Source organism: Pinus tabuliformis, chromosome 6 (assembly GCF_031772625.1).
Source record: "Pinus tabuliformis cultivar Carrire ecotype Pingquan chromosome 6, CPIR1, whole genome shotgun sequence".
NCBI classification, from domain to species: Eukaryota; Viridiplantae; Streptophyta; class Pinopsida; order Pinales; family Pinaceae; genus Pinus; species Pinus tabuliformis.
The window spans coordinates 1,832,707,055-1,832,732,220 of record NC_142292.1 but is presented as its reverse complement, the minus strand read 5'-3'; the positions used below and the strand labels follow the sequence as shown (position 1 = coordinate 1,832,732,220).

The 25,166-nt window shown below is 37.9% G+C and overlaps 1 protein-coding gene across 1 annotated transcript in view; it reads right to left on the bottom strand.

The window, feature by feature from the left end:
- LOC149266318 (Phospholipid/glycerol acyltransferase family protein) overlaps positions 1 to 18,709 on the bottom strand; it is an 80,641-nt gene extending 61,932 nt beyond the window's left edge. The window contains exons 1-3 of the mRNA XM_089430292.1: positions 17,975 to 18,709; positions 6,748 to 6,863; positions 6,134 to 6,199 (exon numbers count right to left, since the gene is read on the bottom strand). Coding sequence (XP_089286418.1) covers positions 6,134 to 6,199; positions 6,748 to 6,863; positions 17,975 to 18,401 — 609 coding nt within the window. The 5' untranslated portion in view covers positions 18,402 to 18,709. The remainder of the gene's footprint in view (positions 1 to 6,133; positions 6,200 to 6,747; positions 6,864 to 17,974) is intronic.
- Between the last annotated feature and the right edge of the window lie 6,457 nt (positions 18,710 to 25,166).

The following is a 25,166-nucleotide window of genomic DNA, read 5'->3' as shown; positions in this document are numbered from 1 at the left end:
ACCCAGTGCTAGAGCTTGTTAGATTTGATGACTTAGAGGGGTCATCCTCCACACCCACAAATGCAGAGGCGACTATGGATACAGGGGAGGAGGAGGATGCCAAGGAGAGCAGTGGGGACCATGATGATGAGGACATTGATGCTAATTCTGATGTTGATGATGACGATTGATGCCTTGAGGCTTGTATACCTGTAGTTGTTTTATATTTTCTATTTCTATTTGCCATTGGCATCGCACCAGCACTACCTATGTAACACATTTTGATTTGATGACTTAATGAGAAAACTACAATTGTCAGTGTGTTTATCTTACTATCTTGTAGTTGTAAGTTGTCTTTTAGTTATGAATTATGAATTATGTGACCAGTACCACTGACATGTATTTGAATTTTGTATGTACTATGCATGTTATAGATGAATATCTATGTTTGAAATCAATAAATTTGTATCATTAATTAATATTTGTGTAAGAAATATCTGATTTTTAATATATATATATATATATATATATATATATATATTTAATAAAATAATATATAATGAATCCTACGTGTCCTGTTCCGGGGGGTCAACGTGTCTGAATCCGACACCACGAATCCTGAATCCCGAATCCCTGTGTCAGGTGACTTAGCTGACAGCACTAGTTCTGCAACTGTCCCTCAAGATCTAACTGTGCCTGCTGAACATCATGATCCATCTGCAACTAAATATTATGGGCCCCTTATAGCAAAGGTATTGATCCACCAGAAGAATATGCAACAACTAGATCAGATTGTTGCTTCTCATATGAATCCTACCCATTTGACACACTAGAGTATCAAGCTCCTCCTGCTCCTGGATCTGGTGCCCCGCTATCTCTTTTTGAGCCTTGTCCCTTACTGGGAAATTGTTTTTCTTTGAAGCTCGCACTTCCTCCAGCACCCGTCTCTAGCAACTAGAAGTTGATTCGTTGCCCACTTCTAGGTTCTGGATAACTCGCACAGCCTATTCTGGCAATCTTGCATGGCCATCTTTAGAAAGTTGCAAAAATCTACGAAACTCAAATAACTGTAAACTAGAAATTTCCTTCTCCTTCCTGCTTCACCTTCCTTTTGCTACTCGCACTCCCTTTGGAATGCGCAGATCTGCTACTATTTGCCTCTAGAAGTCCTTCTCTTACTCTCACTCTGCCTGCTACTTCCCGCTAGCCAACTCGCTCAACATTCTATAAATCCTCTAGAATCTGGCATATGATCTACTGCTCCTGATGCTCACACTGGTTGACCAGCGAAACTACTACAGCGTACTGCAGCTAGAAATCTAGGAACTGCTCCTGGAAAACTGGATCTAGAAAGCCTCTAAGAGAACTAGAAGTCTCCTCCTTAGTGTGCTTTTCTCTTCCACATAGTGTTGATCTGCTACTAAGAAATTTGCTGCAAAATCAACTATGCCCTGATTTGCTCAGCGAACTGTCTGATATACCCTTTGGGACTGCTTTCTGGCAACCACACTGCGTGCAAATCTCTACTTTTGAGGCTGATCGAATTTTCCTCTAGCCCGGATCTGGAAATCGAACCCTCTGCCTCTGCAAATTCGCTCTTCCTGGTGGCTTGCACAAATCTAAAAAATTATGCTCAAATCTCCCTCTGAAGCTACAAATTTCTCCTCCTCGATGTTGAGAAGGAGAAGGGGTTGTATACATATTTATTATTGTGTTGCTAAACTATATAGGGTTCCTCCTATTTCTAAACACTGTAATCTTTTAAGTGAAGAAATGACCATGTTCCTTAGAAATATTACTGTGACAAATATATGTATCAATGGGTTGTGTATTTTTGAATTAAATATCACTTTCATATTGTTGTTGGGAGTCTTACAGGTCATTTATATGCTACTGTGTGTGCTATTTTTGAATTACAAGAAAAATTCTAAGGTATTCCAAGGGGGTATCTTACAAAAGTTGTTATCACCTTAAATACTAGCGAATAGATATCATGATCCCATCATATGATAAGAAGCACCATTGCCCACGAACCATGCACCCTTCACTACAGTGCCAGAAAGACAGGACACCATCAAGAACTCCTCAAACTTGGTGGCAAACTCACTAACTTGTGTGCTTGCTAAGGTTGCACTTGTTGTGCCTTTCCCTTGTCCTTCTTCTTGTTTGGACATTGCCCTGCATAATGGTCAATCTCTTGACAAGCAAAGCATTTCACCTTGCTCATGTCTTTCTTCTTCCTAGCCTGTGAAGTAGTCTCTCCTCCTGAATTCTTCTTAGCCTTCCCCTTACCCTTTCTTACTTGACTAATAGGGGAAAAGTACTCATCATTGCCCTTTTGTTGGCCTCCATAAGGAGATTCCTCTTGAATCTCCTCTCGGAAGAAATCACCCCAGAGTCTCTCTCAGTTAGGAAGATTTTCTTGTGCCACAATGCCTTTGACAAAGGGGGCATATGGCTTTGTGAAGCCATTCAAGGTTGTCCTTAGCAACTCTTGTTCTGTCATAGCCTCCCCAATTGCAGCCAACTCATCACGAACCTATGTGATCGTAGAGAGATAAGAAGCTACTATATCTAATTTGGTCATCTTGATGCCCATGAGTTTCTCCCTCAACACCATCTTCCTATTTTGGTTATTACTCAGGTAATGTTTTGTCAAAGCCTTCCACATCTCCCTAACAATCTTCTTTTCGGATAAATGAGGATCACATGATCCTTCACTACATCAAAAATAATCCTCTTGGATTTCATATCCTTTTGATGATGGCAACATTGATAGGAGGGGCGAGTGTCTGTTCAACAAACTCCCAATTGTCGTTTTTCATCGGTACCAATGTTACCCTCTACTTGTAGGGACTATTGTTGGATGCACCCTCCAATTGGTCTTCAAACCTCAACCCGGTTGCAGCCATCCTCCCAAATCAAATACTTAACCAAAGAAAAAACTTTTACTACCATAAATATAGCTATTGTAAATTTGTATGAAAAGAATTTGATCTCCCACTTCTCTCAAAGTATTATTGCTCTGATACCATGCTGAATTACGTGATACCAAATCTGATTTATATCCCAAGCAGTTTTATATAACCCAGGAATTTAATTAACCTAGTAAATATTTTCTAAACTTGTTGAACAAAAATACACTAGTATTTAAAAATAAAATTGACAACAAAAGCACAAGTGTAAAATCAATCACAACAGAAAAATTAAACCCTCCAATTTATCCTTCATTTTTATTTCTCACAATAACTAAAGTATCCTTACTGGGAAAATGGCCCACAAAGAAATATGTAATTTTTACAGTGATTGGAACTTGCAAAACTTGGCTCCCTAAAGGCTAAAAAAACAAATGGCGCCCACACAGCCTTCCTCTCTCCTAGCCATCACATGTGCGGCCAGCAAGCTATACTATCCACAAGCGTCGCCCGAATTTAGCTTAGTTGTCACACGTGCGACCTCCCTACGCAACTCCTCAACTCATGTGACTCTCCTAGAGCTAGATGTAGGCCCTCTACAAATCTTATGCTTAGTCTCCACTAAATTCCCTTTTGTAGAATTTTTAAGCTACAAGCTTTTAATTCTCTTCAACCTTGAGTCTCTCACTCCTCACTTGAGAAAATCCCTCTCTCAAATCTACAAATTGCTTGCAATTGTGTTCTGTCCTTCTCCTTTTGTTAGGTTGTCATTGTAATTCTTCATTGAGCTAGATCTCAAACTCTAAAATCCAAAGTGATAGATGGCTAGGACTAAATCCTAACCCACTTGAAAGTTGGGATCAATGGTTGAGATTAGGTCTAGATCACTAAAGTAACTAATTCACTTTTTCTTAGAAAACCTTAGCCTAATAACAATCAATTAATTAATTAATGTGATTTTCCTAAGTTAGACTTACAAAAAGGATCATAATAGACACTCACTCAACATGAACAAACTCCTAGGAAGGTTTTTGACTACTACATGCTTGACACTTAACCTATGTAGAAGTACCTATCCATCGCTACAACAATCAACACCCTTGGGTTTCCTCCAACGTTCCACGAGGACGTGTCCCCCACGGTGGGGTGCATGCACCTCACATTTCCCACACACCTGGGACAACAGATGCCTAAGGAAATGTTTCCCCACGTCCCCCTTTTGGGGAGATGCAAGGAGACGGAAGGGAAACATTTTCCTGATGTGGGGGGCGCGTTTCGCCAAAAGGGGTGCTTGTGGGCATCCCCCCTCAGAAAGGGCTAGGAATCCCCCCTTAATTTTGCTTGAAAACAATAATTTATTAGTGGGGAAGCTTAATATTCAACCCTAGGGCCCTACTAATGCTATGTAATTAATGGTAATGTTAAATTCTTAAAGTAAAAGTGACATTCTCCTTTATCTTTCATTTTCATCCTTTCACTTAAATTTTTAACATTACCATTAATTGACTCAAAATGTTTGAGAGTGGTTCTAACAACATTGGATTTCATAAGGAGAAAGAATTTTATATCCCACTCAAAATCTATAAGACTTAATAGTTTTCAAGATTTCAGGATTGGGGAGATTGCAATGTTTCCATTGGATTCTATTAGGTATGAGGGTCTGGTACTAGCATTTAATCAAGAGCACCAAGCCCAGAAGCACCCCTTTTGAGGGCGTACACATCCCCCTCAATTTTGTCTAATAACCCTTGAAATTGAAAAATAAAAAATAAACTAAAAAGAAAATACATAACAAATATCAAAACCGAAACTAATTTGAAATACCTAACTCACTCATTTGACTTACAAAGCTTACCTCTACGTGGCTTACCCTGTGGCGCTATCTAACTTACCAATTAACTATTGCCTCTCCTACCCCACGATGTTCCACCAATGCTCATTGTCCATTTTTAATTTTCAGTTTTAACTTTCAAATGTTGACTCTTGATATCAATGACCTTAAACTGATTCTTTGAATCGTCACTCTTTACTATTTTTGAGTTTGAGTTATTTCAATTTACTATTCCAGTATTTAGACTTCAATATGTACTATAGTCTATTTTGCTTAGTACTAATTAGATTCTAGAATGATGAATGATGAATGATGAATTTAAATTTTAGATCAATTTGGAATCTAGAATAATGAATGATGAATTTAATTATTTAGTTCAATTATGTATGGATCAATGTATTTATGCTTGCATTATTGAATATGAATTTGATATATATATATATATATATATCCCCCTATCCCCCTAAATTTCCTTAAAATTTGAGGGTACTCCCACACGTCCCCCTTGTGCGTCTCCCCACACCTACGCCCCTCCGTCTTGGAGTCTTGGTGGAACATTGGTTTCCTCGCAAGGTTTATCTTGGAATATACATGTGTGTGTGTTTTGATTACGTCAAAAATATCAATTAGATCTAACTTGGGTAGTTAAGAGGAAAAGTCATTATCCTCCCCACCCACCTTCAAGTCCCTCTAGTGACATATTTGTTCCTTGTGGGCCAACTAGGACTATCAAGGTACCAACAATCTCACTATCACTAAAGTGCTCAATGGTGGGATGAGATGTTTCCAAACATTTAAGCCAAAGGGTTAACTCAACTAGTTGTCACCAATGTTGTTGGGCCTCTAGCTAGTTCCATGCCAACAAGTGCCAAGCTTGAATTTCCTTAGGTGAGGTGATTTCTATGCTGACATGTTTACTAGGAATGCCATCCACAAATGTGGGAAAGCATTCATTAGGCTTCCCCACAAAGATTTCCTCAGAAAAATTTATTAATTATTTCAAAGGCCAGAATGTATGTGCTCAAATCACTCTAATGACTCAGGTAAGGAGACGTCCTCTCTCTCTTCCCAATCTTCTTGTCACAGCACACCTTGACAGTAGCTTTGTATGCTTGACATGGTTTTGTTCTTGGTTTTGTGTCTGCGCCACTGCTTCTTGTGTTTCTATTGACTAGTTAGTTAGCTCTTTCTCTGCTTTTAGTAGAGTAGTGATAGGAATTGCTTTTGCACTCCTCTGTTTATTCACATTAATTGTACTTTCAAGCCCCATTGACCAACTTTGTGGTCACCTGTTGTACATCAAATAAAAATAACTTATATCATCTTATCTGATGTTTTGGCTGTTTGACAGAGACACAATAATCAAACTAATAACAAGTTCCCATTACATAGTCTCTATATTGCTTACCGTAATAAGTGGCTGCCCTTTAGGTCTATTTTTAATTGCCTCTTGAAGCTTTTCAGCACCATAAACCTGAACATCACTGAAATTATGTCAGCAATGCACATTATCAATAAAGAGTAAACAACATATCTATTCCATCTTAATTCTTAATTATTAACTATCCTCAGGAAAAAGTGTCACCTCAGATATAGCCTCATGATTCAATCATAATTTTTTAACAATAATTTCTAAATCGAAAACGTGTGTTCTGTATAAGGAAATAAGTTATAACAAATATCAATCAATAACCATTTTTATTAATTGCTACATCTTTGTAAGCTGGGGAACGGATAGATTTCTCCACTTCAATCACTATTGACACAAATATCAGAAGACTTTCACAATGACCCAATTGAATAGAACAAGAACAGATTTTGCAGAATATTTATAATGCCTCTGAAAATGATGTCCACTAAATGTACCTATGACATTAAAAATAATTTATAGTGGACTTCGAAGCGTGCTTTGAAGTGTGGGCATTTAGGTGGTTACGGCTGATTAACCAACAAACAAAACCAACTTCTTGGCCATCAAAATTAAATATACACAGGAATGATACATATCTAGATTCTCAATACCTCAGTATAGTTAAGACCATGCATAAAGGCATGGCAAACATTTCCTATCAAAGGAACAGCAACTGCTTGGAGCATGCGGACCATACTAGAGTCTCCAGCATCAACTATCTCCTGATCTGATGCAACAATTCAATTTGAGACCGGGATTAGAAGAATATAATAAAGGAAGTATTAAATAACCAAGCAAGTTAACCACTACATTATACATATCACTCGTCAAGAACATGGGTAGAACTCAATCTAGCACCTAGTATCCCACTGACCCGGCTTCTCCACATTCAATAGAAAATGATTGAAGACCAATGCTATTTAATCTCAATCAACTTTTTTCTATTTTATTCACCAAATCTCAAACATATTGATAATATTTAAAGTTAGACAAAAAGTTTGATCCGTATGAATAAAGGAAGTATTAAATAACCAAAGCAAGTTAACCACTACATTATACATATCACTCGTCAAAAACATGGGCAGAACTCAATCTAGCACCTAGTATACCACTGACCTGGCTTCTCTACATTTAATAGAAAAAGATTGAAGATCAATGCTAGTTAATTTCAATCAATTTCTTCCTATGATGCTTTGAGTATTTTGATCAGCAAATCTCACATATTGATAATGTTTTAAGTTAAACAAAAAGTTTGATACAAAGGAGTGAAATATCAGGATATAATTCAAATGCAACAACCGTTTAACAATAAACAACCGTAGGAACCAACTAATGTGGTTGAATTTTGGTCCCTGGTCGCTGACAGGAAAGTCTGTGAGAGCGACGATAGGTTGTTGGTTGCTCCCGAGGTCGTTGGAGTGATGGCGACAGAGTCAAGCAAAACGTTCGTAGGTTTTGATGGTGGGTCTCGAACACCATAGCGGTAAGGTTTAGCAATTGGGGTTCGGTGTACACTACAGGTGGCCGCGCTTTGCCTTCCTCGGAAGCCCTCAATGGGTGTATTACTACCTTTCAAGCACTCCCGTGGATGTGGCCGAGGCTTGATGAGTGCAAGAACATCAAACCCTTTGTTTATGATACCTCGCCTTTCAAGACAGGCTCCAAGCTCTAACGATAAAAGCAAAGGGTGAAGACCATCAGTGGTCACGAGAATCAAGCCGGGAGGTTACGGGACAGTGGGTTAGGTCTAGCAATTCCAATTAAAAAATAACCCTTTTTCTTTTTCTAAACCCGCAGCCATTCAAGGGTTTCATAGTAGTTTGCAAAGGAGGGGAAACGACCAAAGACCCCGAAGGTTTTGGGTCTACGTTGCAATTACAAAGAAGATGTTGGGGGTTACGGTTGCTGAAGGTCAAGTTACGGAACGGAGTTAATATCTCTGTGATTTACCGGGTGATTTTCTTCATTGGTCAACAGTGGTCCTCATTTCTCTGGTTTCTTGGAACGGTGCTCCGAAAACCCTGGCAGCTGGCATTCAGATGGACGAGCAGCTAATAGACTATTCTACTGACTCCCTGACCACTGAAGACATCTGGGTCAACTTCTCCCGTCCGGATCCTGCAATGACTGAGGCGGTGGCAGCCAGTTTACCAGTCACAAGGGTTGATGTTGTTACTATGCAAATGGAAGATATGGAGGTTACAACACAGAACCTAGAATCGCAACCGTTATCGGCAGTGACGGAGGGTATATTTAACCCGGGAGAAGGCTCGAAGCCTCCCTTTCTTCCTATCCCTTCACCTTCAAAACTGAATAATTGGTCTCAGGCCTTTCCGATAGGTACCAATACTCAAGGAGGAGCGGGCTCTTCCGGAGAAGGGGCGAGTGGACTACGGCCTCCTACACAAGGGCTAACGCCAGAACAGTTAGGCCTCCTTGGGTCTGCCCCTTTCTATTCGGCCTTCCAACCGGTTGGCACTGCCCCTCCCTCAGGCTGCTTCAATGGCATAGCCGGGCAAGAGCAAGAAATGGAGGACATCCACTCTTTGATTCAAAAGACATTGGACATGTGGAGGGTGAACAGGTTGCCAAATCACCGCCGAAGCAAACTAAAAAATCCAAAAATTCGAAAATAAGAGAAAGGGACAGGCGTTTGGTTTTTGGCGAAGGCATTACTATGGCACAAGCAACTCTAACTGAGAGCATAGTGCTAGTTGGAAGGGTCAGAGGCAGAAACTACACCCCGATGCGACTACGGAAGTGGACTACGGAGATTTGGGGAAACCTCCTCCTACAACTTCCTAGTATTCTCTCTCTTTCCCGTGGCTGGTTTGCGTTGATCTTTTCCCACCCGGATCAAGTAGACTAGGTTCTTACTCGGTATTGGCACATCAAGATGACCCCAGTGCTGCTGAAAAGATGGTCGTCGATGTTCGACCCAAAAAAGGAAAATCATGGAGTTGGTCCAATATGGGTTCATCTGCCTACACTCCCGCTTCAGTTTTGGGCGGAGGAGATCTTCAAGGTGATAGGTGATGATTTAGGAGTCTATTTGGATCATGATAGAACCTATCAAGACACAGGATGTCTGGCGATGGCTCGTATTCTAGTGCATCTAGATACCAGAGAAGGCTTGGTAGAGAGTTACTTGCTCCAAATGGGTGACATTACACGTCGGCAAATCTTGGACTATGAAGGCATTCCTTTTCGATGTCGGAAATGTCATGAAGTGGGGCATCTTTATAAAGACTGTCCAAGAGTGTTGGGGCTGAGCCAGACTCTGGCCAAAACGTTGGTCTCATCTTCCACACAAACAATGGAATCAGAGTTCCCTCCTCCTGTGGTCATTCACGAGACTACTCTGCCTTCTAATCAGGAGCCGCAGCAGCCTGCATCCCATTAGATCGCCAAGGCCTCAGATCCTTCTCCAATCAGCTCTCGATCCAGGGACACGGCCTTTGCGGGTATTCCTCCTTCCTCTCTCCCTCATTTATCTTAAGCAGTAATGGGTTTTGTTAATTTTACTTCATCTATGTGTTTTGTTGGATCACTATCGGAGGTTAGTATGTTGTGCTCCCCAGTTTGTCCGGTTCCCTCTGCCCCTCCTTCTCTACCAGCCTCCATCCCCCATACCTCTGTTGATCGGTCTATTCGCCCGCCAGGAGGCAGTCCACAATCAAGTGGGTTGCACCGCTACTTCCTTCGTTCCCTCCCCGCTGCGCCCTCGTCGGCCCTAGGTCTGGACATCAACCCTCCCCCTACCATTCCCCCAAAACCCACGGCCATCAATCAAATATCTCCAAGGCAATCAAAAGGGCTAGTGCCGAAGTGGCTTCTGGGGTCCAATCCCCAATTGACTGGGTTCTTAGAGCAAAGGGCAACCCTCTTATTGCCCCCCCATGATTTGTCTCTCCTTTAATTATAGGGGTCTAGCCAACCCAGACAAAAAGTTGGCTCTTAAGAGACTCTGCCTGTCTGAAAAACTGGATGCAATCCTTTTACAAGAAACACTGGGCGAAGGATTACAGGTCAATAAGCTATTATCAAGTTTTCTTCCAGATTGGGATTTTCACTTTCTGGATGTGAGGGGTCGCTCAGGCGGTTGTGCCCTGGGATTTAATAAATGCTCCACTAAAATCCTCAATGTCTGGGGGGGAGAAGGTTTTCTTGGGGCTGATATAATTTCGATGGAGCTCAACAGGCCTCTTAGGATTATCAATATTTATGGGCCTTGCCAAAACAGAGAAGTTTACTGGAATAGGATTATGGGGGCTGAGTTCATGAACCAAGAGAATATAATCATTGGTGGAGACCTAAATTTCTCTCTTGGTTTAGCTGAATCATGGGGTTCCCAGGTTCAAAGCGATCATCTCACGGCCTTTTTTGAAAATATGTTGGATTCCCATGACTTACTGAATATTGACCCTGCAAAGATCAAGCCGACTTGGAGGAACCGAAGATTGGGGGCAGAAGCTCTTGCTAGAAGGCTGGACCGCTTTTTTATCAAAGCCCCTCTCCTGGCAAGTTTGAATCTGTTTCGTCAATGGGTGGGTTCTGGAGGAATCTCTGATCATTCTCCCATCTTTTTGGAGCTCAAGGATAATTACTTTAAACCACCATCACCTTTCAAATTCAACTCTTCTTGGCTATTGGAGACGAGCTTTCGGAAATTGGTAACGGACACCTAGATCCACTAATCTCAAGATGAGCTCTCCTCTCTAGGGAAGGTTTTTGCGAAGAACTTAGCAACCTTAAAAGCCAAAACAATAATTTGGGCCAGGGAGAAACAAAGGAAAGATGACGAAGACCTTCAAAGGATTGAATTGGCTCTCAAAGCTTTCGAAGACTCTGCTCCCAAAGAAACATCCTCGGCTGACCTAAAGGCTCAATTGGTTCAGTGTGAAAACGAAAGAATCAAACTTCTTCGATCAAAAGAAGAAATTTGGAGGCTGAAGAGCAGAGCAATCTGGCTTCAAGCTAGAGATGAAAATTCAAAAAAAATTCAACAATATGCAAGGGGCCGAAAATCAATCAACACAATCTGGGAACTACAAGACCATGATGGAAGAAAAGCGGGCTCCTTCGAGCAGTTGGCAGACATGGGGATTAGACACTTCTCTGATATCTACAAAGACCCCATTGGGATAACTCTGCCAAGCATCATCCGCACAACTGAAGCCTTGCCCAGATTTGTCGATCCGGATGAAATAGAAGATTTAAACTCCCAGGTATCTAGAGAAGAATTAGAAGCGGTGTTGAAGTGCTTTAAAAAGGATAAGAGCCCGGGGCCGGATGGTTGGCCGACTGAATTCTACAACTCTTTCTTTGAGTTAATCGAAGACAATCTCCTCCAGACCATAGAGAAATGTTGAAGAACAGGTAGAATGTTGGAGGTTTTCAATTCGACCTTCCTGGCCCTTATTCCTAAAACAGACAACCCTTCCTCATTTGATGATTACCGGCCCATTTCCCTCTGCAATAGTATATACAAAATCATCTCCAAAACAATCGCCCTTCGTATCAAACCCATCTCCCGAATGATCTCCAAGGAACAATTTGCTTTTCTCAACCAGTGCTAGATCCATGAAGTTATAGGAACTGCCCAGGAAGCCATCCACTCGATCAAAAAGCTCCATAAAAAATCTATCATCCTTAAAATTGATCTGTCCAAAGCCTTTGATCGTGCATGTTGGTCTTATCTCCGGATTACCCTCACCCACATTGGCTTTCCCTATGCTTTCATCAACTAGATCATGGGTTGTCTTACTTCTGTCACCTACAGTATCCTCATCAATGGTGCTACCTCGGGGTTCTTTCATGCGGAACGAGGACTTAGACAAGGCTGCCCTCTTTCTCCGCTGCTCTTTCTTCTCATTATGGAGGGGTTTAGCAGGTTGATTAAAAAAGGAAGAGAGGATGGCTCTTTGGCTAGTGTTCGATCTCTGATATGTCATCTCTAACCCATCTTTTATTTGTAGATGATGTTCTGATTTTTTTAAATGGATCCTTTCAAGACTCATATGCTTTCAAGTCCATACTATCCCTTTTTTGCAAAGCTACAGGTATGGAGCCAAATTTTGAGAAATCTACAATTATCACTGTAACCTACTAGCCGAATGAAACAAGATTTGCTTGCCAACAATTTGACTATGTGCGGCAAGACCTGGATGTTAGCCTAAAATATTTGGGTTTCAGATTGAAACCAAATGGTTATCGAATAGCGGACTGGGCATGGCTCATTGCAAATATTGAAAGCAGAATCAACATATGGCAACAACGATGGCTTTCTAGAGCAGGTAGGCTCACTCTGCTCAAATCGGTTTTGGAAGCAATACCAGTTTATTGGATGTCGTTGGCCTGGATCCCCAAAGGCATCTTAAAAAGAATTCAACAAATCTGTTGTCGTTTCCTCTGGAGAGGCCAAAGCACTGGCAGAACATTTGCATGGGTTCGCTAGGATCACATTGACAAACCCAAAACTGGGAGGCTAGGGCAAAAACTTGCAGTTGTTTGCAGAAACACTTGCTGCAAAATTGGGATGGCAGCTCATAAATTCCAGAAGCCTTTGGCAGGAGGTTACCTTCTACGAATACATCTATTCGCTCTCAGTCTTGGATTGGATCCGCAGCCCCTCAAATTCTACAACTGGTTCCTCTATAATATGGAAAGCAATAATTCAGTCCCTCCCCCTCATCAAGAGTGGACTGGCTTGGAAAATTGGTAATGGGGACCAAGTGAGGATTGGTCTGGATGCTTGGAGTGGCTGCGGAAATGCTCACATTCTTCCATGGCCACTCTGCAATTTTCTGCAGGCCACTGGCATCACCCACTTAGCGCAAATAGCAAACGCAAACTAGGACCGTTGGCAGAATCAGAACTGGATGGATCACAGAATGCTCAACATTCCAACATGTTGGGAAGAGGACTGGCAGAGGTTCATCGGTTCTCTCGAGGAGGCCAATGTGCGGATCAACGATAATCAAGATGTCATTATTTAGGCCCTTGACCCCCTTGGCAGATACTCCCCCAAAGCAGGTTATGCGTCCTCAATGGCAATTAGACATATAGGAGATATTTCTTGGTGGTGACACCACCTTTGGAAATTAAAAGCCCCTCCTAAAACCAGGCTTTTCATGTGGTGCATCCTAATGGACAAAGCTCCCACAAAACTTATGCTAATGCGATGTGCATTCAATGGCCCCTCCAGATGTAGTCTGTGTAAGCAGCAAGAGGAAGATTCAAACCATTTATTCCTTACCTGTCCAGTGTCGAATTTCTTTTGGTCAAGGATCATGACCTCCCTAAATTTACACATTGTCTAGTCGGGGCAAAACATTGAGGCGGCTTGGCTCAAATGGTGGACGGAAGCGCAATCTCAAAAATTTAGAAGCCTGCCATTGCTTATTTGTTGGGGAATATGGTTGAATAGGAACAAATCTATTTTTATGGACGCCAAGATAGATTGGGAATCCTCATGTACTTCGATGATGGCCATTTTTAATTTGATCCCGGAGGACCCTGTCAGCAAACCCCCTCGAGTCATTACCCTGGAAACTATTAATACAAATTCCCCCTGGGGATATTTTGATGGTTCGGCTCAGGCCGAAGGCTATGTGGGGGGGCGGGGAATTTTCCATATTGACAATGATGTGTCCTATAGAATCCAAGTCGGCCTAGGCAGGGGCACCAACAATTATGCTAAATTGAACAGTCTTAAATATCTTCTCCTATTTGCAAGAGAACTAAATTGCCAAAAGATTCAGATTTTCGGGGACTCACAGCTCTCTATAAACTGGACAAATGAAGTATTTCACTGTCACTTGCACGCACTCAGAGATACTCTGACCAGTGTTTTAAGATTCGGCTGGCTCGGAATCGATTCGGCCGAGTTGGTCCGAGTCAAGGCCTCACCCGGTCGACTTGGCCAATGAACCAGTTCGGCTGGTCGAGTTATTACTAATAACCCGGCCGGCTCGGCCGAGTCCGGGCCTACTCGGCCGGGTTGGATGACAGCAGCTCGTGAATTAAAAAACAATGATTTTTTTTTAATTTTTTTGCTTTTGGGAGACTCCAAGGTTTTCACGATGACACCTTAATGGTTTTTTGTCCCTAAATAAGTTTATCTCGCTTGATCTTGAGAGGTTTGTTTAGTTGATATTGCATATGTAGTAGAGATTCCTTAAGGGATAGCTTCATTCTTCTTCAAAACCTTCCAATAGGTTCTCTGCCCCTTTCTTAAAGCAAACCTAACTTTGTGGCCCCAACCTTGGCCCTCCAAAGATGAGCATCAAGCCTCGAGTTGATTCCACTTGATGCTACACCCCTTGATGAGCCTCCAAATGCTAAAACACTAAACTTAAAAGCTTGGACATTGGACTATTTGATGATATGTCCAAATGGACTGAAGATGCCCCCTTGCTGGCCTTGACCCTATTTTGGTGGATGGTGCCTTCTTCCAAAGCACAGATGAGGATGGTTATCATTGAGATGACTTAGGAGGGCTAGCACATCCTTCTTTGATGCCAATGTTTACCCTTAGGGGTGCCATGTCATTCACATGCTTGAAAAGGGTGACACAGGGTCTCTCCTAGATGACATCATGGTGGAGGATGCACCTTTTGAAGATGTACACATGCACTGTGGGACTTTCTTGGAGTGAGGAACACTCTTGGACCCTTGTATTAGTTCCTTGATGACTTACAATCTATTTTGGAGGATAACGCCATTTCTAGCCTCCTTGGTTATGTGTTTTTGTTTTGATCTCTATATCATCATCATGTATGTATTGGACAGTGCACTGGGTGCCATTTTGATATAATGGATATATTCATGAGCCTACTTTGATCATATGTTGTCTTCTATCTATATTCTAATGTTGTGTGTTTGGAAACATGAATGAAAACCTTTAAAATTATGTTTTTTTAATAAAAAAATAAATATTTAATGTATTTTTTACAACGACCGAATCATTGAAATCGAATCGACCGAGTCGATACTAAGTCGGAGTCGGAGTCGGAGTTGAAGTCAAAGTCGGAGTTTTAAAACATTGATTCTGACTGATATCATTACTCTAAAGTCTCAATTTGATTCCTTTGCATGTTTACATATATAGAGGGAAAGGAATGAGATCACTGATAATCTTTCCAAAGCGGCAGCGCAGCTGAACAGAGGTCAATGGCAGATTCAGGAATTCAGGGAAGGCACTTTCTACAGTTATTACCACCAACCATTCATGGACATGAATGGGCTCATTACTGAATGATCTCTAGATCATCCAGTTTTTTCTCTTTTTTTTGGCTCTATGTACATATTTTTCATTGTTGTTTTTTGGGACAGAACTCAGTTATTATCCTTTTTCTGATGTTATCTGGACTTCTCTGAAGTTTATTATCAGCTACATCATGATGGTTTTTTGTAAAGTTTATATATACTACTTTGATCTGCTCCTTAGAGATAGCATCTCATACATGCAGTTTTATACAACATGTAATTTTCTTATCTTATTAATGAAAATTACGCTTTTTCCATGGAAAAAAAAAACAATAAACAACCGTATTCAGCTTAAATAAGCAATGGAAAATGCTTTATCATTTATATTTGTATGCCATCACATTTGCGTTAAAAATAATCCCCTTGCCTGGTGGAAAAAAAAAAAAAAAAAAAAATTAGGAAAAAGGATTTCTGATCTGGAAAGGATCCAATTGTTCCGACAGAAAACACATCATGGAACTTAAAAACTTTTGCACATGGTCTAGGATAAGCCTTTCTACCACCCTGTTTCATGAACTAAAACGAAATTTCAAATTACAGTCTATTATATTTCAAAAAACGAAAAAGATGAACAGGGTTTAGAAGATTATCATTTTTATATTGCAAATCAAAACCATGATCTGGGATTTATGTCTGTGCTGAGAACTTAATTAAATGCTATATAGGAACATCTCCATGACCCTATGTCCTAGCTTCAGCGCAGTGTTATCAGTTGGAATATAATGAAAACATCAGGGACTAGACCTTAATCACTTTTTCTCAGTTTCATAAGAACGATGAACCTCTGGAACCTAAGAACTAATTTGCAATATCTTTCTTGTAGGTTTAACTAATGATCTACACTACACAGATAACCATTGGAGAAAAAATATGAGCAGTTTATATAACAGAAAGGCAGCAGTATATAGATGTCACATTCTCGTAGCTGTGGCATAATATGTGCAGACTTGGAATTGAGTAAGGGGTTTCCTGACAAGAATTACTCCATTTGATACAGAAATTCGACTATAAAAATACAGCATAAATGTGTACACCACCAGGATTTGGAGTCTGGGCTCTGAACCATGCAATGCAGGCCTCCCTAAAATAGGCTCAAGCCAAGAATCTGATTCAAAGGCTCCATCAAATATCCAAGAAGATATTCAGGATGACTTCCACAAGATTAAAAGGAAAAAGAAAAGGACACAGTGGATTGAAAATTATCTCAGGGGCAAGAATCTGGCAATCAAAGACCAAATCCATCAAAGGAAGAACCTCCAAAGAATCCTCAGCCATGAAATATCGTCGCAAAGAAAAAACCAGTAAGAGAATAGTTCATCCTGGTTGAGTTTATGCGACAGAAGGATGTTAAAGAACTTCCCATGATAAATACTCCTTGTGCAGTTCTTCATCACCGAAAAGCAAATCTAAAATCACAAACAAACAAAATCAAGGATGAAGCAAATGCTATTGTAATTGACCACTTTCTTTTTGTAGCCACTTTCTTTTTGTAGCATTTTTGGCATCAAGTCTATTGTGTTGTTTCCAAGTAGGAAGTCAGGGTTAGTACAGGTTTGGTCACTCGGGCAATAAGAGTCTATTTGACAATTACAAGACTAAGTCCTCTGCTATATTATCAGGCCAGCCAGTCCAGACCCTTCAGCACCTGAACCAGTGGCTGAACCAAAACCAGACTGTTGCACTTAAGCAGCCAGTTCACAACCAGTTCACAATGGAAAGAGCAGCAGTTGTTCCAGGGGATGGGGGAGTAAAAAATAAGGGAAAAAAAAAGACTAGAAAACACATCTCCAATCCCTCCCAAACCTAAAATGTGCAAACTTTATATATTTGGTGTCTAAGGGTTTAAATTTGCATTGATGAACAAGAATATATATTTTGGTATTATACTTTACATATTTTGTATTTTTCAGTAGACTGGTTCACAAACCAGCTCACAGGCCAGTTCCAGTTCCGTACCAGTCTGATTCTGGTTCTGGTTCCAGTTCCAGTTCTCATAACTTTGCTCAGTAAACAGCATATGTGAATAAAAGGTGGGCTGCTTCTTGAATTTGTCAATTTTGCCTTAATTTAATCACTTTGTTTACATTAAAAAAGGAGGCATCACATTCTCCTTAGGACAGACACCACCAGGCCGACAGACTGATTAGTTTCAGGAGATCTCAGAGTTGCCCAATGTTGTTGGGCATTTGGCTACTTACGTGCCAGAAGACATCTAGTTAGAATTCCTAGAGTGAGGAGCAGTTTACACCTGCTTACTAGAGATGGCATTCCCCTACTGCAGATGTTCATCAATGTCGAGAAACATAACTGGATTTTCACAGGAGAGGAGAATTTCCCTAAAGAAGAAGGAAAAAGAGAGAGAACAAAAGTCCATCTAATCGAATGGAAATGTCATAAGATCAGATCTCAGATCATACACACATGATTAAATACATTGCATTATTGTCCAAACACAATATGGTTTCGGGTAATTATCAAAGCATGCATGCTCAATTAGGAGATCGAACAACTAACTTTGGATGTTCAAAGCCAACGAAACCTTTAATAAAACATATGACCAGAACACACCTTGATTCGATTTTGTAGTCAAGGCTAAGCTGGAGGTAACATTTGGCTCGGCATAAGCAGCAGTACTGGCACCATTCTCGGAAACGGGCGCAGCAGAAACCAGAGCCCGAAAGTTGGGAAAATAACTAGAGAACTTAGCCATCTTGTCTGCACATTCCTGCTTGGCCTTGCTGTGTATGAGGCGGGAGAAGACGACATTGCCTTTAAAGACACGGGCGACCACCAGCCCAGTGGCAGTGGCTTTAAGGGCAGTAGAGCTGTTCAGCGAAGGGATGTGACCCCCCTGCCTAAGGGAACCATAGGACGAAAAGGCCGCTACGCGGACTCGATCCTTGATGCGGTTTCTCATGGTTCTCAGATTGGTCTTCCATTTACTAATAAAAGCTGTCCCTTCAGTGGACCTCTGTTGCTTCTGCCACAGACCCATTTGCCTTCAACGCACAGCATTCAAATCTTAAATTGAAATTATTTAGAAATATGGCAGAGAGTGGATTAATGGGCTTAATCAAAGTTCAAGACCTTGATATTCAAAACTTGAAACCACTGAGAATTTCTCTTAATATTTATTGATCAGGAGACAGTGAGCAACTCGGTTCCTCCAGCTTATCATGGGAACTTTCCGCAAAGGCGGTTTATGTCAAGGTTTAAATAGATAGAAATTCTTCCCAGGAACCTGTAAGGTTTTAGGAAACAGATGGCGCTTGGTGAAATTTGTTTGTCCCTTATAATGGGATTGTTGTGAATTGAAATTAATATGAAGATGCTCTCCAGCTATAACGGTGTATTCACTTCCGTGGGTGCCAAGTATCTTTGGTCAATGTGTTCTTATCCAGGGTTTAGTTTAACCTTTTTAATTTTAATTAATAATGGAAATTTTAGAAATTTAGATTAATTTGTTTGTAAGAGGTTCTCTAAATTTTATGGGGAGTATGGCGAGGAATTGAGGATAGAAGTAAGGTTTGGGGAATTAAATTCTATCAAGGGCGACCAAGCTTTACACTTATTCAGTTGAAGTAATATCACATCACTCTAGGCACATCATTTTTTTTATCCAATTTTAGGATACCCTCTACTTATATTACCCTAATTTGAAAAAATAAAAATAAATAAATAAATCAAGAATATATTAAATTATATTATTTTATTTTATTTTAAACTATTACAAAACTTATCATATATAATATTATATATATATGAATTTTTAAATTAAAATAGTAATAATAATAATAATTCATTTTTATTGTGATGTATGTTTTTTTGTTTTAATAAAGTTAAAAGTTGTATAACTATATTAATATAATTATATAGGTTAAATAGTTAATAAATAATCAATAGGCATCAAAACATTTATTTACAATATATTTTGCAATGCAAAATTTTTTAAAAAATCATAAAAATTAATTAAACTATAATTTTATTTTAAATTATTGTTATTATTATTTATAAAAAGAATTAATATATGAGTTAAGTATATTTACATTTAACAATATATTTAATCATAGATTCATCTTTACTTTGTCATAGAAATTTTTAATCTCTAAATAATACCATGGATCAATATCATGACTTATTAAAAGTATAGAAATGGCACAATTACATTTGAGATAAATCTTAACTTTTGATCGTGGATATTATTAAGAATATTTAGAATATTTTCTTACAGTCCACTTAATAGTTATTAATAATTAAATTAAAATTTTGGAAACCTTATTCGAAATGCTTAAAAAAAACATGAAGTGTGTATATATATATATATATATATATATATATATAATCAATATTTTAATGTTATAGATACTTCTAGAAGTTAAAATGGTTTGTAAGAATAAAAATCTATTAAATTTAAGCTTTAACCAAGCGTGTGAGACTCTTGAATCCATGTGGTTAGTCCCAAACACTTAGCATCTAAACGCATGTTTTAAGGGGAACATCAAGTTATGTTTGGCTTTGTAATAACATTGAAATCATGACCTCTTAGTATCAAAAGTTTAACCCTTATCTTTGGTTGAACTCATTATCGCCTCCAAGTGTCAAAATTGTCTAGGAAATGAAATCTAAAATAAATTTAAAATTTTATTGATAATAAATCATGATTCTCGATTGGTAATTCAAGTGGTTAGGAGCATGGTTGTTCTCTCATCTACACGAGTTCAATTCGAAGGGACGTGTTTGACTTGTAGAGTAGGTGCCCACACTCATATGGCATCTCAGTTTTTGCTAAGTCATAAATTATCAATATATCTAGCTTGTGAGTTGTTGGATATACTCTTGGTTTTGTAGTAGCAACTGAAAAATTGAATCCTAAGCCTTGGTGAAGTTAATCCAACAAGATATCAAATCACCGTAGTTAAAAAATAAAACAAAATCATAAATTAATCCAAGTCAACTTCCAAGTTTGAGTTTATATATATAACTCTAGTCAAAATCATCCCAAACCCTAAATATTCACTACAATTTAGTACTCATACAATGGGATGGAATTTCATTGAAATTACTCCCTTTTTTAAGCAATTTCTTAACAAGGCTCCATTAGTTGAGGGTGTTATTTCGAGTGAGATATAAATTCCCACACGCTCATGTTCGATTCACTTAACAAGTTCATCATTTAATACATCTAGTAATTGGACATTTCGGTGCAAAAGAATATTGGTCGTGTTAAATGGAGTTAAACGAAACGCCACAGTATTAAACGGAAGAGGACGTAACTGCATTAAACGGAAGGTTAACTTTTTAAAACACCACATGGAAGATCTCTACAACGTCAACCTCCAAATCTTTATAATGTTACCTCATAAAACCTCTCAATAAAAAACACCTAACATTAATAACACCAAAAAAATAATTTAATAAAAATTTAATAAAATAATATTTTTTATAATTTGTACTCCAACTTAACAAAATAACAGAATAATATATATATTTTTTATTAACTTGTAATAGGTGTGTTGCATTGTAATATTTCATGTTGGACAATATCGCCTTTCAAAAATATATTCCAATAAGCTAAACAACCAATTGTTTCTATGTCATGGCTCCGTAATGTCCGGAGGACTATCACAAATTATGTCACTTATTGTTTTGGTCATAGTGCTCGTAATGTCAGGAGGACTATCACAAATTATGTCGCTTATTGTTTTGGTCATAGTGCTCCCCATGACTTGGGACATTCTTGAGTCATCTTTTGTAAAGATGTATCTGAGAGTGTAAATTAGTTTTTAGTGTGATTTTTTTAAAATTTTTATTATCAATTTTTTTTTATTTTTTTTTTCTGAAATTTAGTAGTAATTATTGAAATCACAAGTTTGATGGGTAATCCTTCAATCAAAGTGTTTTAGGGTTTTTCAGAGTGTTAAATCTAAATATGTAGTTAAAAACCAGTTTAAATAACACATATCAAGATTTCACCTCAAATATTTCTGCCAAATTCCGGCACCCGAAAGTCCAAAAAATCGTACTAAAAACAACTCTATTCTTAAATGTGTATACCATATTTATTATTATAGTATTAAGAGACATAATAATAAAATAATAATAAAGATATAAGGGTAATAAAATATATTTAAAAATATATGTAAATATTGATTTAAACTTTTTGTTTAAAAAAAAATTATTTTGAGTAGTTGAAATGGAATTCTCTCCACTTAGAATTAATTTGTTTATTAATTGATTTTCGTCAATTTATAAATAAAAATAGTTATTAGAATCCATAATTCATATATAATTATTAATAAATAATTTAATATTATTAATAAATAATTTTTTATATGGTGATTATAATAAATAATTTTATTTTTATTTATTTATTTACGAAATAGAAATAAGATTATTAATATTTTTTTTTATTTTACTATAAATAAAAATGGGTTATATATAATAATTTAATATTATTATTGAATAATTTCTTATTTATTATAATTAATAAATGTATAATAACTTTAATATTATTAATAAATAATTAAATATTTATAGAAACAATTAATGGTTAGTTTATAACAGCGAGTTTTTAATTGAAATTAAAAATATATTAATTAAAGAAACTAGTTTCTGACGGTTAATTCTGGACTCTAATGTATCTTCGCTATTTATTCATTATGATCTATGGATTTTTTCACCTTTGTCTTTAGGATGAACCACATTAATTGTTTTGAAACTTACCAAATAACACTTATGTGATTAATCTAAAAGACATGCTTACTATATATTTTACATCTAAAATATATAACATTATACCTTTAAAAAAAGATATATATTTACTTTAATTTAAAATTTAAAATTCTATTTTGTTTGCTTAGGATAGCTCAATTGGCAATGGCCTTGGAAATGAAGTCTCATTGAATCGAAAGTCTTGGGTTCAAATCTTGTGCTATCTCCCTTTGATTGGGATGAGAAGTTGGACATGATGAAGATGAAGTCCTACCAAACTTACAACAACAAATTCTATTATAATTTTGAATAAAAAATTAAATTTAAAATTTTAATAACTTGATTTATCTTGACATTTAAATAAGTGGAGTCTTGAAGTTGTGTAGAAATTTGTTGTTTAGATTAAGGAGCAATATTTATTTATTAATTAATTATTTGACTAAATATTATTTATTATTTAACTAAATAAATTTGTATGGTTATTTATTTATTATTTGACTAAATTTTATTATTATGGTATTATAATATTGTTTTATTTATTAAATTTTATTATTATTTATTTGGTGTATCTTAAAAAAACTAAATGTTAATTTTAAATTTTATTTTAATTTAGAATAAAATAAATAAATTTAAAAATTTAATAACTTGATTTTAATATTTAAAATTCTATTTTAATTTTGAATAAAAAATTAAATTTAAAAATCTAATAACTTGATTTATCTGGGCATTTAAATGGGTGGAGTTTTGAAGTTATGTGATGTAAAAGTTTCGTTTAAGGAGCAATATTTATTTATTAGTTAATTATTTGACTAAATATTATTTATTATTTAACTAAATAAATTTATATTAATATTTATTCATTATATTTAGGCCGATAGGTCTTTCCTATGCATCAACTTTTCGTCAACACTTTTACTCTGATCCGTTAGATCAGATGAAACACTTTCAACCGTTGATCTGAACCAGAAAACAAAACAATGGAAAATCAAGAAAGCACGGAAAGTCAAGAAAGCACAAAAGCTCAAAAAAGATTCTATGCAAAAAAAATCAAGAAAGCACGAAAAAGATCATAAAAATCAAAGATAAAAAAAAAAAGCTCAAAGCAAAGATTTTTGAGGATTTTTATTTTTATTTTTATTTTTTAAATGCAATGTATTATTAATTTATTTTTATAATTTAATTGAAATATAAATTTTAAATTTTAAATTTAAAAATTAGTTTAGATTTATTTTTAGTTGTAAGTTTATTATGTGTTAAGGGGGATTTTTTTTTTGAGGTATTGATTTTTTTTTTTTTTTGACTTTAACGGTTAGATTTTTATTTAAAAGGCGGCAAAACAGCTGCCGCTTGCATTTACATTGGATTGAGTTTCTCAATTTCATTTCTCTCTGAGTTCATGAAGTCCACGATTCCATGATCAATCTTTGATTCAGGGTCGTCTTTTGGAGAAGCAACGCTGTATCTCTGCCGGATGGTTCTTTACCTTGATGTTACCAGCTGATTCTGACAACCTGAGTATGCCTTTCTGGAGCCTTCCTCTAACTCTGTTGCCAGAGGAGCGAATCGGATATGAGCTATTCCACTTGGGAGTATGAAAATCGTTTTCCATCTCTAGTCTTCATTCTAACCTTCCAACGCCTTGATTTTTGTCAAAGCAATTTCCCCTGGAGCAGAAAGAGCCGTGCGAAATGGGCAGCTGTCCGATTGAATGTACAGAGCCTGACGTCAAAATTTTGCGTTGCTGAAACACCACGAGCGGCGTTGCTGAAACACCAGTTTCAACAACTGATAAAATAACTGTGTTGCTGAAACACCATTTCCAGCAAGCAAATTTCTGAGTTTTCTGTGTTAAAACAGAATTACTGGTTAATCCGATTATGGGATGATGCAGAGAGAATCTTCCAAATTGACTGATAGGGTTCTTTGGCTTCTGGCAGCTCCAAGGTTGGCTTCAAAATCAGCTTGAGTATTAAGCTGCCTCATAATGTGGAAGAAGGAGATTTTCTGAAACTTAGCCAGCATGGGTCTTATTTTCTTTAGAATTCGGCCTAAATGGATCTGCCACTGATTCGAAGGAGAATTCATTGCTTGAATGATGAGCCGAGAGTCTCCGAAGACCGTCAATGTTTGAATGTTCCGTTTTAGAGCCAGAGTCAGCCCCTGCCACAAAGCTAGAGCCTCAGCTCTATTATTTGATTCGATTCCCAGACCCCAATGGTACTTGAGTAAAGTAGACCCATCGGGTTTCAGCAGCACTCCACCTCCACCCGCAGCTCCTGGATTGCCTTTAGAGGCCCCGTCGAAGAAAAGACAATGGTCATCTAGTGCCGATCTCCACTTTAGAAATTCCTGTTCTTCCATACGGATTTCCCACTTAGCATGGCAAGTGGTTGGAATAGTAGGGATGGGTTGATTATTTGGAACGATTTCTTTTAGCCACAGCTCCTCCTCATTGTCCAGCTTTACTTCATTCCTTAGGGTTGGCTTAGCTTCCAAAGTCTCTCCCAATAAAGCTTTAATTTTGGATATAACATTGTTTACAGTGCAGATTTCTCCTCTGAAGATTCTGTTGTTCCTTTCCAGCCATAATTTCCAACATATGTATTTAGGGGTCCAAATCCAAGCAGTCCTAAGGAGGTTTTTATTGTTGGTGCAGATTGGAGGTAGCTTGGCCCACTCGTAGAACAGGGATGGCACACTTCTTGGTAGCTCAATCTTGTCCGCCCTTGAACTCAGGACCCCTTTCCAGACTGCCTTGGCAAAGGGGCACAACAGCAACAGGTGATCAGCTGTTTCTTCCTCTGATATACATAATGGACATCTGGAGGGCCCTTCCATTCCCCGTTTTCTCAGATTGTCTCCTGTGAGAATACTATTATGAGCAAGTGTCCAGCAGAAAAAGTCTATTTTAGGGAGAGAAGGAAAGTTCCATATGAATTTCCATTGCGTTGGGTCTGGAGGGACATTCGGGACAGCAATTAAACTTTTGTATCCTTCAGCTACCGAGTAGGAGCCAGTATGGGAGCCCCACCCTCTTTTATCCTTGGCT